The sequence below is a fragment of the Bufo bufo genome, chromosome 4 (assembly GCF_905171765.1).
Source record: "Bufo bufo chromosome 4, aBufBuf1.1, whole genome shotgun sequence".
Classification (NCBI taxonomy): Eukaryota; Metazoa; Chordata; class Amphibia; order Anura; family Bufonidae; genus Bufo; species Bufo bufo.
The window spans coordinates 546360023-546376601 of NC_053392.1; the positions used below are offsets into that span (position 1 = coordinate 546360023).

At 45.7% G+C, this 16579-nt stretch overlaps 1 protein-coding gene across 1 annotated transcript in view; it reads left to right on the forward strand.

The window, feature by feature from the left end:
- PROKR1 (prokineticin receptor 1) overlaps window positions 1-16286 on the forward strand; it is a 70603-nt gene extending 54317 nt beyond the window's left edge. Inside the window, exon 3 of the mRNA XM_040430028.1 lies at window positions 14399-16286. Within this exon, the coding sequence (XP_040285962.1) occupies window positions 14399-15095 (697 nt within the window). The 3' untranslated portion in view covers window positions 15096-16286. The remainder of the gene's footprint in view (window positions 1-14398) is intronic.
- The last annotated feature ends 293 nt before the right edge of the window (window positions 16287-16579 follow it).

A 16579-nucleotide genomic window follows, 5' to 3' on the forward strand; every position in this document is an offset into this window, starting at 1 on the left:
CAAGGATTTCCCTGGCATGGCACTTCTTCACACAATGTGCTGACGACAAGACCCGAGTGGTTTGCACGCTGTGCCATCAGACCCTGAAGCGAGGCATTAACGTTCTGAACCTTAGCACAACCTGCATGACCAGGCATCTACATGCGAGACACGGGCTGCAGTGGAGTAAGCACCTTCAAAACCAAGAAAGGGCTCAGGCCCCTCCTGCTCCCTCTTCTGCTGCTGCCTCGGCCTCTTCCTCCGACTCTGGAGGAACGCTGGCACCTGACGCCCAGCAAACAGAGGATGTGCCACCAACAACACCACCTCCGTCACCAAGCATCTCCACCATGTCACACGGAAGCGTTCAGCTCTCCATCTCACAAACCTTTGAGAGAAAGCGTAAATCCCCACTTAGCCACCCTCGATCCCTGGCCCTGAATGCCAGCATTTCTAAACCGCTGGCCTTTGAAATGCTGTCATTCAGGCTGGTGGAGATGGACAGCTTTAAACAGCTCATGTCGCTTGCTGTCCCACAGTACGTCGTTCCCAGCCGCCACTACTTCTCCAGGAGAGCCGTGCCCTCCCTGCACAACCAAGTATCGGATAAAATCAAGTGTGCACTGAGCAACGCCATCTGTGGCAAGGTCCACCTAACCACAGATACGTGGACCAGTAAGCACGGCCAGGGACGCTATATCTCCCTAACTGCACACTGGGTAAATGTAGTGGCGGCTGGGCGCCAGGCGGAGAGCTGTTTGGCGCACGTCCTTCTACCGCCAAGGATCGCAGGGCATCATTCTTTGCCTCCTGTTGCCTCCTCTTCCTACTCGGCTTCCTCCTCCTCTTCTATCACCTCCTCATCCGGTCAGTGACAGACCTTCACCACCAACTTCAGCACAGCCAGGGGTAAATATCAGCAGGCCGTTCTGAAACTAATGTGTTTGGGGGACAGGCCCCACACCGCGCAGGAGTTGTGGCGGGGTATAGAACAACAGACCAATGAGTGGTTGCTGCCAGTGAGCCTCAAGCCCGGTCTGGTGGTGTACGATAATGGGCGAAATCTCGTTGCAGCTCTGGGACTAGCCGGTTTGACGCACATCCCTTGCCTGGCGCATGTGCTGAATTTGGTGGTGCAGAAATTCATTCACAACTACCCTGACATGTCTGAGCTGCTGCATGAAGTGCGGAACAGCACCACTTCACCACCAATGACTGGGCCTCCATGCGAGACCTGTGTGCCCTGTTGTGCTGTTTCGAGTACTCCATCAACATGGCCAGTGGCGATGACGCCGTTATCAGCGTTAAAATACCACTTCTATGTCTGTGATGGACTGAACCGTCACTGGGGCTGCTGGAGGAGCCTGAGGGCTAGCCTCCTTCCTACAGACTATGGACCGAGAACAATGGAGACCCCCTTAGACCTTTTGGGGTTACAAGGAACTATGAACCCTGATTTATGTGTGTAATTTATATGCCACATATTTCCTATGGCCCATTAAAAAGGCATGGTGTGGATTCAGCAACACAAAAAGGGTTATCTCTGCACTGAGACTCCCACTGATTGTGTTAGTGATGGGATTAAGATAGTTGATTATAATAGCAGCCGACTCCTATGATACACTCAGGAGATAATCCCATCACATGTGTCTCCTCGTCCCCTATTCATTTATTATGGAGGGGGGTGAAGATATCTGTTTGCATGTTAATTGTTGATTGCGTCAAAGACAATGCCAGTGTGTTTGTTAATTGCATCACAGACAATGCCATTGTGTTTGTTGAATAGGGTTAGTTTTGTGTTTAAACTGTACAGGATTGGCTGCTATGTCATGTCCTCAGTATGTCATGTGTATATAAGTCAATGCTGTGTGTTCAATAAAGAGTTCCTGTTTTACCCTTCATCATGTTGAGGCTGGTGTTTGGGTAACTGATTGACACTGGGGATTGGTATACGCTGAAGATTTGCTATACTCCCCTGGCTATAACTAATAGCTCTTGTAAGAGCTGTTCCTGCTCTCTGGATTTAGGAGAGGTTCACCCACTGGAGCCTGGAGCCTTGTCGTAGGTCCAGGGTGGGTAGGAGATGGCGAGACCTCAACCAAGCTTCGGCGGTTTATGGGGTCTGCGGTGCTTACGGTGCCAAGTGGAGTGCTTGGAGTCCTCGGGAAGCGCTAGGAGCATCATTCGACGGAGGTACTCGGTCGGTGTGCCAGGAGATCCGTTACAATGTCTCATTGAGAAAACACTTAGGGCGATGATGGAAGAGGATGTGGCCCAGGATGAGGAGGAGGAAGAGGGGTCATCTCTAACACTTTCAGGCCAGTCTTTTAGAAGTGGCTCAGAAAGAGGATTTTTGCAACAGCAGAGGCCAGGTACAAATTTGGCCAGCCAGGGCCCACTACGGAAGGATGAGGAGGAGGAGGAGGATGGGATGAAGCATGTTCACAGCGGGGTGGCATCCAACGCAGCTCGGGCCCATCACTGATGCGTGGCTGGGGGGATACAGAGGACGCAGACGATACTCCTCCCACAGAGGACAGCTTGTCCTTACCTCTGGGCAGCCTGGCACACATGAGCGTCTACATGCTGCAGTGCCTGTGCAATGACTGTAGAGTTGCCCACATTTTAACGTGTGCTGACTACTGGGTGGCCACCCTGCTGGATCCCCGTTACAAAGACAATGTGCCGTCCTTAATTCCCTCACTGGAGCGTGATCGGAAGATGCGCGACTACAGGCGCACGCTGATAGACGCGCTCATGAGAGCATTCCCGACTGACGCCGGGGAACAAGTGGAAGCACAAGGCGAAGGCAGGGGAGGAGGAAGAGGTCGCCAATGCAGCTGGGTCAGCGCCAGCACCTCAGAAGGCAGGGTTAGCATGGCCGACACGTGGAAAAGCTTTGTCACCTCGCCGCAACAACCGGCCCCAACTGCTGATATGGAGCGTGTTAGCAGGAGGCAGCATTTTAACAACATGGTGGAACAGTACCTGTGCACACGACTACACGTACTGACTGATGGTTCTGCCCCATTCAACTTCTGGGTCTCCAAATTGTCCACATGGCCAGCGATCTACAGCAAATGTGTTTTGTGGGTGCAGTGCACAATTTTTTTAATCATGCCCTGAGCCAACTACTACTGAAAACGAACTTTTTTTTCTTCAGTTAGTCAATATCAATACATAATCGGCAGCCATTTTATGCAACGATAGTGCACCAGCACAGGCTATCTGCATGTCTGCAAGTCCAGAAATACAGCTTTTTGCTTACTGGGGTTAAAAAAATACATCTGTTAAATATAGTGCACATCTGGGATTACACGTGCATAAGTGACTGTCACATTTAGGCCAGAAATACGGCTTTTTGGTTACTGGGGTGAAAAAACCCTCTAATATACTGCACATCTAGGATTAGACGCGCATAAGTGACTGTCACATTTTGGCCGCAAAAACATCTTTTTGCTTACTGGGGTGAAAAACCCTCTAATATACTGCACATCTGGGATTAGACAAGCATAAGTGACTGTCACATTTAGGCCAGAAATACGGCTTTTTGGTTACTGGGGTGAAAAAACCCTCTAATATACTGCACATCTAGGATTAGACAAGCATAAGTGACTGTCACATTTAGGCCAGAAATATGGCTTTGGCATACTGTGTTGAAAAAACCCTCTAATATATTACACATCTGGGATTACACGTGTATAAGTGACTGTCACATTTAGGCCAGAAATACGGCTTTTTGGTTACTGGGGTGAAAAAACCCTCTAATATACTGCACATCTGGGATTAGACAAGCATAAGTGACTGTCACATTTAGGCCAGAAATACGGCTTTTTGGTTACTGGGGTGAAAAGATATGCATAAGTGACTGTCACATTTAGTCCAGAAATACATCTTTTTGCTTACTGGGGTGAAAAAACCCTCTAATATACTGCACATCTGGGATTAGTCATGCATAAGTGACTGTCACATTTAGGCCAGAAATACGGCTTTTTGGTTACTGGGGTGAAAAAACCCTCTAATATACTGCACATCTGGGATAAGACGTGCATAAGTGACTGTCACATTTAGGCCAGAAATACGGCTTTTTGGTTACTGGGGTGAAAAAACCCTCTGAAATGCTGCACATCTGGGATTAGACGTGCATAAGTGAGTGTCACATTTAGGCCACAAATACCGCTGTCATATAGAGTTAAAAAAAAATTTTGGAGTGCAATACCCTACATCAGGGTTTTTATTGGCGTTTAATTATTTTTAACAGACTTAACCACTTTTTACTTTGCTTTGTAAAGGCTAACTATGAGGCAAACATCTAATAAGGGATGCGGTCATGGTCTTGGTGGTGGTGTTGGTGGAGCCTCTGCTGCAGGGAGAGGACGTGGCTGTTCTGCCACAGCTACACGTCCTACTGAACCTACTATCTCAGGTCCCAGTAACCGCCAGAATCTACAGCAATATTTGGTCGGGCCTAATGCCGCTCTAAGGATGGTAAGGCCTGAGCAAGTACAGACGCTAGTCAATTGGGTGGTCGACAGTGGATCCAGCACGTTCACATTATCTCCCACCCAGTCTTCTGCAGAAAGCGCACAGGTGGTGCCTGAAACCCATGCCCATCAGTCTGTCACATCACCCCCGTGCATATCGGGGAACCTGTCTGAGCCTCAAGTCATGCAGCAGTCTCTCATGCTGTTTGAAGACTCTTCTGGCAGGGTTTCCCAAGGGCATCCACCTAGCCCTTCCCCAGAGGTGGAAGACATAGAATGCATTGACGCACAACCACTTATGTTTCCTGATGAGGACATGGGAATACCACCTCAGCATGTCTCTGATGATGACAAAAAACAGGTGCCAACTGCTGCATCTTTCTGCAGTATGCAGACCAAAAAGGAGGTCAGGGAAGAAGACTGGGTGGAAGACGATGCAGGGGACGATGAGGTCCTAGACCCCACATGGAATGAAGGTCGTGCCACTGACTTTCAGAGTTCGGAGGAAGAGGCAGTGGTGAGACTGAGCCAACAGTGTAGCAAAAGCGGGAGCAGGGTGCAAAAGCAGAGCAGCCATCGCCAAAACAGTTTGCCTGCTACTGGCCACCGTCACCAGGGACCGAGCACACCAAAGGCAGCTTCAAGGATTTCCCTGGCATGGCACTTCTTCACACAATGTGCTGACGACAAGACCCGAGTGGTTTGCACGCTGTGCCATCAGACCCTGAAGCGAGGCATTAACGTTCTGAACCTTAGCACAACCTGCATGACCAGGCATCTACATGCGAGACACGGGCTGCAGTGGAGTAAGCACCTTCAAAACCAAGAAAGGGCTCAGGCCCCTCCTGCTCCCTCTTCTGCTGCTGCCTCGGCCTCTTCCTCCGACTCTGGAGGAACGCTGGCACCTGACGCCCAGCAAACAGAGGATGTGCCACCAACAACACCACCTCCGTCACCAAGCATCTCCACCATGTCACACGGAAGCGTTCAGCTCTCCATCTCACAAACCTTTGAGAGAAAGCGTAAATCCCCACTTAGCCACCCTCGATCCCTGGCCCTGAATGCCAGCATTTCTAAACCGCTGGCCTTTGAAATGCTGTCATTCAGGCTGGTGGAGACGGACAGCTTTAAACAGCTCATGTCGCTTGCTGTCCCACAGTACGTCGTTCCCAGCCGCCACTACTTCTCCAGGAGAGCCGTGCCCTCCCTGCACAACCAAGTATCGGATAAAATCAAGTGTGCACTGCGCAACGCCATCTGTGGCAAGGTCCACCTAACCACAGATACGTGGACCAGTAAGCACGGCCAGGGACGCTATATCTCCCTAACTGCACACTGGGTAAATGTAGTGGCGGCTGGGCGCCAGGCGGAGAGCTGTTTGGCGCACGTCCTTCTACCGCCAAGGATCGCAGGGCATCATTCTTTGCCTCCTGTTGCCTCCTCTTCCTACTCGGCTTCCTCCTCCTCTTCTACCACCTCCTCATCCGGTCAGTGACAGACCTTCACCACCAACTTCAGCACAGCCAGGGGTAAATATCAGCAGGCCGTTCTGAAACTAATGTGTTTGGGGGACAGGCCCCACACCGCGCAGGAGTTGTGGCGGGGTATAGAACAACAGACCAATGAGTGGTTGCTGCCAGTGAGCCTCAAGCCCGGTCTGGTGGTGTACGATAATGGGCGAAATCTCGTTGCAGCTCTGGGACTAGCCGGTTTGACGCACATCCCTTGCCTGGCGCATGTGCTGAATTTGGTGGTGCAGAAATTCATTCACAACTACCCTGACATGTCTGAGCTGCTGCATGAAGTGCGGAACAGCACCACTTCACCACCAATGACTGGGCCTCCATGCGAGACCTGTGTGCCCTGTTGTGCTGTTTCGAGTACTCCATCAACATGGCCAGTGGCGATGACGCCGTTATCAGCGTTAAAATACCTCTTCTATGTCTGTGATGGACTGAACCGTCACTGGGGCTGCTGGAGGAGCCTGAGGGCTAGCCTCCTTCCTACAGACTATGGACCGAGAACAATGGAGACCCCCTTAGACCTTTTGGGGTTACAAGGAACTATGAACCCTGATTTATGTGTGTAATTTATATGCCACATATTTCCTATGGCCCATTAAAAAGGCATGGTGTGGATTCAGCAACACAAAAAGGGTTATCTCTGCACTGAGACTCCCACTGATTGTGTTAGTGATGGGATTAAGATAGTTGATTATAATAGCAGCCGACTCCTATGATACACTCAGGAGATAATCCCATCACATGTGTCTCCTCGTCCCCTATTCATTTATTATGGAGGGGGGTGAAGATATCTGTTTGCATGTTAATTGTTGATTGCGTCAAAGACAATGCCAGTGTGTTTGTTAATTGCATCACAGACAATGCCATTGTGTTTGTTGAATAGGGTTAGTTTTGTGTTTAAACTGTACAGGATTGGCTGCTATGTCATGTCCTCAGTATGTCATGTGTATATAAGTCAATGTTGTGTGTTCAATAAAGAGTTCCTGTTTTACCCTTCATCATGTTGAGGCTGGTGTTTGGGTAACTGATTGACACTGGGGATTGGTATACGCTGAAGATTTGCTATACTCCCCTGGCTATAACTAATAGCTCTTGTAAGAGCTGTTCCTGCTCTCTGGATTTAGGAGAGGTTCACCCACTGGAGCCTGGAGCCTTGTCGTAGGTCCAGGGTGGGTAGGAGATGGCGAGACCTCAACCAAGCTTCGGCGGTTTATGGGGTCTGCGGTGCTTACGGTGCCAAGTGGAGTGCTTGGAGTCCTCGGGAAGCGCTAGGAGCATCATTCGACGGAGGTACTCGGTCGGTGTGCCAGGAGATCCGTTACAATGTCTCATTGAGAAAACACTTAGGGCGATGATGGAAGAGGATGTGGCCCAGGATGAGGAGGAGGAAGAGGGGTCATCTCTAACACTTTCAGGCCAGTCTTTTAGAAGTGGCTCAGAAAGAGGATTTTTGCAACAGCAGAGGCCAGGTACAAATTTGGCCAGCCAGGGCCCACTACGGAAGGATGAGGAGGAGGAGGAGGAGGAGGATGGGATGAAGCATGTTCACAGCGGGGTGGCATCCAACGCAGCTCGGGCCCATCACTGATGCGTGGCTGGGGGGATACAGAGGACGCAGACGATACTCCTCCCACAGAGGACAGCTTGTCCTTACCTCTGGGCAGCCTGGCACACATGAGCGTCTACATGCTGCAGTGCCTGTGCAATGACTGTAGAGTTGCCCACATTTTAACGTGTGCTGACTACTGGGTGGCCACCCTGCTGGATCCCCGTTACAAAGACAATGTGCCGTCCTTAATTCCCTCACTGGAGCGTGATCGGAAGATGCGCGACTACAGGAGCACGCTGATAGACGCGCTCATGAGAGCATTCCCGACTGACGCCGGGGAACAAGTGGAAGCACAAGGCGAAGGCAGGGGAGGAGGAAGAGGTCGCCAATGCAGCTGGGTCAGCGCCAGCACCTCAGAAGGCAGGGTTAGCATGGCCGACACGTGGAAAAGCTTTGTCACCTCGCCGCAACAACCGGCCCCAACTGCTGATATGGAGCGTGTTAGCAGGAGGCAGCATTTTAACAACATGGTGGAACAGTACCTGTGCACACGACTACACGTACTGACTGATGGTTCTGCCCCATTCAACTTCTGGGTCTCCAAATTGTCCACATGGCCAGAGCTTGCCCTGTATGCCTTGGAGGTGCTGGCCTGCCCTGCAGCCAGTGTACTATCTGAACGTGTATTTAGCACGGCAGGAGGCGTCATTACAGACAGACGCAGACGCCTGTCCACAGCCAACGTGGACAAGCTCACGTTCATTAAAATGGACCAGGCTTGGATCCCACAAGACTTGTCTGTACCTTGTGCAGAATAGACATTTATACCACCATCAAACATACATTCTTGTACTCAAGTTTTCTTTTTTTTTTTATTTGTCCCAATATTTTGGGGGCTACCTACCCCAATAAAAAATTTAAAAAAAACATTGTTGGCTACCTCCTCCTCCTCCATTGCTGCCTCCACCTACAACACCACATTCACTGCCTCCTCAACCTCCGACTCCATATCCACCTCCTTCTCTGAGTTGCAGGTTAATAATTTGTAATTTTTAGTTATTTTAATTCATTTTAAGTTATTTCCCTATCCACATTTGTTTGCAGAGCAGTTGCCATGCTCTTAAGCACATTTTACTGCCTTTTACATCCCTCTAGTCTTTTCAAGGACTATTTTAGAGCCATTTTAGTGCAAAAAAGTGCCAATTTTAGTGCCCTAAATTGAAAAAATTCTTATTTTCAATTGTCGGGTGACATTTTACCATTTTTGGCATATACAAACCCCTGCTGTGCCTGGGTGACATGGGCCTCGTTCTCTCAAAATCCTCTGTTCTATTGCTGGGTGATATGAACCCCCTTTTGCCATGAATGAACCCCTGCTGTGCCTGGGTGACATGGGCCTAAATCTCTCAAAATCCTCTGTTCTATTGCTGGGTGACATGAACCCCCTTCTGCTGTAAATGAACCCCTCCTGTGCCTGGGTGACAGGGGCCTAAATCTCTCAAAATCCTCTGTTCTATTGCTGGGTGACAAGAGCCCCCTTTTGCCGTGAATGAACCCCTGCTGTGCCTGGGTGACAGGGGCCTAAATCTCTCAAAATCCTCTGTTCTATTGCTGGGTGACATGAACCCCCTTTTGCCGTGAATGAACCCCTGCTGTGCCTGGGTGACAGGGGCATAAATCTCTCAAAATCCTCTGTTCTATTGCTGGGTGACATGAACCCCCTTTTGCCGTGAATGAACCCCTGCTGTGCCTGGGTGACAGGGGCCTAAATATCTCAAAATCCTCTGTTCTATTGCTGGGTGACATAAACCCCCTTTTGACGTGAATGAACCCCTGCTGTGCCTGGGTGACAGGGGCCTAAATCTCTCAAAATCCTCTGTTCTATTGCTGGGTGACATGAACCCCCTTTTGCCGTGAATGAACCCCTGCTCTGCATTGCTGACAGGGAACTAAATTTAGTGAAAACATTTGTTACTGATCGGAAGATGCGTGACTACAAGCGCACGCTGATGATAGCATTCCCACCTGACAGCGGGGGCACAGTGGAAGCACAAGGCGAAGGCAGAGGAGGAGGAAGAGGAGGAGGAAGGCAGGGTTAGCATGGCCCAAATGTGGAAAAGCTTTGTCAGCCTTGGAGGTGCTGACCTGCCCTGCAGCCAGTGTATAGTGTGAACGTGTGTTTAGCACGGCAGAGAGTATTATCACAGGCCGCAGCCAATGTGGACAAGCTTACGTTTATTAAAATGAACCAGGCATGGATCCCACAGGACTTGTCCGTACCTTGTGCAGAATAGAAATTTATACCAGCCTCAACCATCCATTCTTGTACTCAAGTGCACTTATTCTTTGTTTTATTTTGTTATATGTCCCAATATTTTGGGGGATATCCCAATTTAAAAATAAAAAATAACACAAATCAGTGTTGGCTACCTATTCCTCCTTCCATGCCGCTTCCACCTACACCGCCACGTCAACCTACACCACCACATCCACCCATCCACCGCCTCCTCAACCTCCTACTCCTAGATCCAGATTGTTATTTTTAATTTTTCTGTATTTTATGTTATTTTAAGTCATTTCCCTATCCACATTTGTTTGCAGAACAGTTGCCATGCTCTTAAGCACATTTTGATGCCTTTTGCAGCCCTCTAGCCCTTTCCAGGACTATTTTAGAGCCATTTTAGTGCCCAAAAGTTCGGGTCCCCATTGACTTCAATGGGGTTCGGGTTCGGGGTCAAATTCGGGTCAAGTTCGGGTCCCGAAACCGAACTTTTTTTTCAAGTTCGGCCAAACTCGTCGAACCCGAACATCCAGGTGTCCACTCAACTCTAATATTCTATAGTGCCGGCAATGTGCGGTCCGCAAAATGCGGAACACACATTGTCGCTGTCCGTGTTTTGCTGATCCGCGGCTCCGTGGATCCGCAAAACACATTGCGGACGCGTGAATGGAGCCTTACACCGACAAATGTAAGGTTATGCACATGGGAAGGAATAATGCAAGTCACCAGTACATACTAAATGGTAAAACACTGGGTAACACTGACCTGGAAAAGGACCTAGGAATTTGGGTGAACCGCAAACTAAGCTGTAGAAACCAGTCTCAGGCAGCTGCTGCCAAGGCCAATAAGATAATGGGTTGTATCAAAAGGGGCATAGATGCCCGTGATAAGAACACAGTCCTGACACTTTACAACTCACTAGTCAGACCACACATGGAGTACTGTGTACAGTTCTGGGCTCCTGTGAACAAGGCAGACATAGCAGAGCTGGAGAACAAGGCAGACATAGCAGAGCAGAGGAGGGCAACTAAAGTAATAACTGGAATGGGTGGACTACAGTACCCTGAAAGATTATCAAAATTTGGTTTATTCACTTTAGAAAACAGACGACTGAGGGGAGATCTAATAACTATGTATAAATATATCAGGGGTCAGTACAGAGATCTATCCCAACATCTATTTATCGCCAGGACTGTGATTGTGACGAGGGGACATCCTCTGCGTCTGGAGGAAAGAAGGTTTGTACACAAACATAGAACTGGATTCTTTATGGTAAGAGCAGTGAGACTATGGAACTCTCTGCCTGAGGAGGTGGTGATGGGGAGTTCACTAAAAGAGTCCAAGAGGGGCCTGGATGTATTTCTGGAGCTTAATAATATTACAGGCTATAGCTACTAGAGAGGGGTCGTTGATCTAGGGAGTTATTCTGATTGCCTGACTGGAGTCGCAAAGGATTTTTTTCCCCTAAAATGAGGAAAATTGGCTTCTACCTCCCAGTTTTTTTTTTTTTTTGCCTTTTTCTGGATCAACTTGCAGGATAACAAGCTGAACTGGATGGACAAATGTCTTTTTTCAGCCTTATAAACTATGTTACTATGTTACTATGTAAGTGACCAGCATGTTTTGAGCCTTACTGACCAAGCATTTTTCTTTCTTTTTTCATCGTCGCGTTCCAAGAATTATAACTTTTTTATTTTATTTTCTATATAGTTGTATGAGGGCTTGTTTTTTTGCGGGACAAGTTGTAGTTTTTAATGGTGTCATTTTTGGGTACACATAACTTTCTAAATAACTTTTATTAACTCTTTCAGGGAGGGAGATGGGGAAAACAGCAATACTGCCACTGAGTTTTTATGTTATAAATTTTACGGCGTTCATTTTTTGGTATAAATAACAGTTTTTCTTTCAGTTTTTCTACTTTTGTTCAATAAAACTTTTATTTTAAAAGGAATAAAATCTTTTTGCATCGCTGCTTCCCAAGACCCATACATATTTTCTTTTTCCCTCTATGGAGCTGTGTGACGCCTTTATTTTTACGGGACGACTTGTAGTTTTCATTGGCATCATTTTGGAGTAAATTACTCTTTTTGATCACTTATTATTAACTTTTTTCAGTGGCAAGCAAGTATAAATGAGCAATTCTGTCTTTTTTTTTTACGGCGTACACCATAGGGGATAATTTACATGATTTATGTAATGTGGGTCGTTACGGACGCAGCAATGCAAAACATATTTTTTAGCATTTTTTTTATTGAAAAGTGTGTTTTTAGTTTTTACTGGAATTTGTTTTCATATAATAAATGTTTTTTTTTTTGCCACTTAATAGTCCCACAAGGGGACTATAATAAACAACATTCTGATTGATTTTAAAATACATTGCATTACCCCTTCAGAGAGTCAAGGCTGGTTTTGGGCCTACATCAGACCCCAGCCAGCTTTCACACACATCGGCACCGCGGGATCACATCCACTCCCTTTGTCAGCGATTTACATGTGCCATTGCTCGCGGCATGTAAAGAGTTAAACAACCTGGATCTGCACTCATGCCGGTCCGGGCTGTTAGAGCACGACCGCAACTCTCATATCCCCATACAGGGCTTAGACCGGGCCGCCATGAAAAAGCGGCGGCCCAGCCTAAGGCTCCTTAGTGACTGCCATAAAAAGGCATATGGGTGGTCACTAAGGGGTTAAATGGGTCTTCCAACATTTTACTACTGATGACCTATCCTCAGAATAGGTCATCAGTATCTGATCGGTGGGGGTCCGACATCTGGGACCCTCAACGATCATTTGTTTGATCATTTGTTTGAGAAGACAGCGGCTCTTGCAGTAGCGCCATGGACTACTTACAGCTTTTCCTAGCCCAGTGACGACACGTTCATCGGTCAGGTGACCTACGTGCAGAACAGCCCCATTGAAGTGAATGGTGCTGACCTGCGATACCAAGCACAGCCTCTATACTATGTATATGTGCTTGGTAAGCTGAGAGAAGGCAGCAGTGCTCACAGGAGTGGCAATGCCTCCTCAAACAGCTGATTGGTGGGGGTCTCTGGTGTCTGTCCCAACGGATCAGACACTGATGACTTATTTTGATCCTAGGTCACCAGTAGTAAAATGTCAGAAAACCCTTTTAAGTACCAAATTGTGCAGCATCCTCAAGTGGGTTAAGACATACAAGGAACAGAGCTTTTGTGCTTACTGCATAATAATATGAAATTACTTGCACCAGGAAATGTCATTTACTAAGTGGTTTTGATCGATAAAAATTGTCAAGCACCATACAATATGAAAACAAGTTACTTCACTTCAGAGAGGCCATGGCCTGTTTTAGATCCTTTATTGTGTAGTTACTACTGTATAATAGAATAATTTTTTTTTATTTTTAATGTTTTATTTGTCTGTTTTATCACAGTTTAGCTGTATTAAGACAATTTATATTGATTATTTGCCATAAATGGCTCACAACTTTTGCAATGTATAAGTAAATATTTTTTTTTATAAAAAGTGAAAGCCAGAACTAAATAATGGCAGGTATCATAGTATACTTAGGATCATAATATTTATTTCTATCTCTATGTCTGTGTACATTTGTTTAATGTTAGGCTTCTTGCTCTAGCATCCAGCACAGCGGTAAACCATGTCCATTCAGTTCCATATTACGTGTGTAGGTATTCCAGGAACCACCATATGCCGTCTCTTTATGGCACTGTATTTACTTCCAGTAGCAATACTTTAAGAGGGGTATACTTTCGCTAATGTGACATCTTATGAAATTATGCCAACATGTGCCAACATGAATCTGCCATATGGCCATGTACAGGAGGTCTTATACAGTATACTGAGCAGAATACAAGACTAAATGGAGTACAAAGTGTTAATTTTGTGCATTTGGGGAGCTAAAGTATAGGGTCTAATAATAAAAGATAATAGAGCATTTGAATGGGCTGTATGCAATGTTACATTTCCCCTACAGTGGCCATATGACCCTTTCCCTTGGATTGGAATCTGGACCTTCAGTGATCAGCAGATTATCAAGCCAACCTCAAATTAAAGTGGTTGTGCCAGAAACTACTTTTCACCTTGAAGTTTATTTTCATTAATTACTCTAGCTCCAATTCCTCCTTGAATTTTGTTTCCAAATTTTCTTCATTTGCAACCTTCTCTTATCCCCTATGCTTGAATCCAACTTCTTAGGTTGTCATGTGTCTGCTTTACAATCATGTCTTAGGGCAGTGAAATGCGTCCTGACATCAGCAGAGAGACCATGCCCCTTGTTCATACCAATGCCGCTTGTGTGTCCTACATTGCAAGGCTCCAATGCAGGATGTATACAATAAAAACAGATTTGCCACAGGGTGCAATGGTAGGCTAATGACTTTAGAGGAAGGCAGTTTTGATGAATAGTGGCATCCGGGGAAAGTGTATAACAGTGATATCTGTTGGGTGGGGATACCTTTATATTAGTTGCACAACCCCTTCAAGTGCAACTCCCAGGTCATTTGCAGCATTCATGTGGTTGTAAATCTGACATGAAAGGAACACTATGCTGATATGTTTATCACATTCTTCTTTTGGTTTGCAGGTACTTGGCCATAGTACATCCTCTGAAACCTCGGATGAATTATCAAACTGCCTCATTTCTGATTGCTTTTGTCTGGATTATCTCATTACTGATAGCCATCCCATCGGCATACTTCGCTACAGAGACAGTGCTCTTTAATGTGGAAAATCAAGAAAAGATATTTTGCGGACAGATTTGGCCAGTGGACCAACGGATCTATTATAAATCTTATTTCCTTTTTATTTTTGCCATTGAGTTTGTTGGCCCAGTCTTAACAATGACTTTATGTTATGCCAGGATTTCCAGAGAACTTTGGTTCAAAACAGTTCCTGGCTTCCAGACGGAGCAAATCCGTAAACGCCTGAGATGTCGGAGAAAAACTGTTTTGGTGCTGATGTGCATCCTCACAGCGTATGTCTTGTGCTGGGCTCCATTTTATGGATTTACCATTGTTCGTGATTTTTTCCCAACGGTTATTGTAAAAGAGAAGCATTTTCTTTCGGTTTTCTACATTGTGGAATGCATTGCCATGAGTAACAGTATGATAAATACCATGTGCTTTGTGACCGTCAAAAACAACACCATGAAGTATTTCAAAAAGATTATGCTTCTGAAATGGAGATCCACTTACAATGGAAGCAAATGTAGTGCTGAGATCGATATCAAGACTACTGCTGTGCCTATTACAGAAGAGGTTGATTGTATCAAGCTGAAGTAATTTATTTGTGACCTTACAGGACACCACTCCGAACATTAAATTCACTAACTGTTTAATTTGCTTTGGCATAGGACTAACAAAGATGTGCAGCGCACATGGATCGACGGGTGCCCAAGTACAATGGTCCCCCACTAGTAAATTCAAGAAGCAAAAGAGGCAACAGAATACATCATCTATTAGATTTCTTTGATTGATCCAATAACATACCAGAAGATACATTTCAACCACTTACATGGCTGAGTCTTTTTCAAGCTTGCACCCCATTGTAATTGGTGGAAGCCTTTAATTTTCCTGTATGTTGTTGGATTAATTAAGAAGTCTGAATGATGGATGCTGTTACCGCTTTTTTTATTCACTTTGACATGATGACATATGGTGCTCTCAATAAGAGCTTTCTTTTTCCTATAATGACGAGCCTTTTAAAGATGTTATATACATTGATGTGTCTGAATCAGCAATGAAGTCCAGCGCAGAACCTTCAACCAGTGATGATTGGATATTATGGCATAGTTGTTGCGGTTTAAATTTAATGGAGAAGTGAGAAAATCCTTTGCATACAAAAGAAAACCTTGCTGATAAGTCCTGAAGAACACGACCAGGTGCTACTTTAGTTTCTTGAGTTGTACATGTAGACATGGTCCAATATAACTGTAGACCCCGAGCTCACGCATTCATGATTAACCTGAGAGTCAAGACAATACATAAAAGTTGGAGGCCTTTTATTTATATATTTGGAGATCACAACTTCTTGTTTGGAGTGAAATTCTTCTTTAAATGTAAAGTGTGCAGTATATGAACAGAGCTTTCACAATGTGCTGAACATGAAAAAATAAAAAAATAAAAATAATAAAAAAAATAAAAATAATAAAAAAATAATTTCCTACTCTGTCCGTATGCATTGAATGTGATATATGTAACTTGCACTGTGCAACATATATATATTCCAGGCATGGTGGGTTTACTACAGACTTAATCCTGAAAAATGTATGCTTTTCACAAACCATGTTTAACTAAATACGGTCTCATGAAATGCTATTTGTGTTTTAGATTTATTATGTCTTAAATACCACTATTTTACTGCTTGAAACTTGCACACTGGAACTTGTTTAAGTGGATGCAGCACTAGAACAGGTTTCTTGAATATATATTGGTTTATTAAATAAAAAAAATATACAACTTTGTGATTTAACTATGAAAAATGATTGTGTTATTGCCATTCCTTTATTGCCCCCATTGCTTATATTGTTGAGCAGCTCACCGTTGGCAGGAATACAACAGCATAAATTACACTTCTATCCTGGTTATGGCCTAACTCTTCCCTGTCTCTACACTACCATGTTTTGGGAGGTGCTGTATGCATTAATAGCATGGTGACCCCTTGTAAAATCTTCAGAGATCTAATTTACTTAAATAGCCTGTTTTACTCTTTCAGACCAAAAATGTGTGGCAGCAAAACACAACCCATGACCAGCTGCATAGCCTCA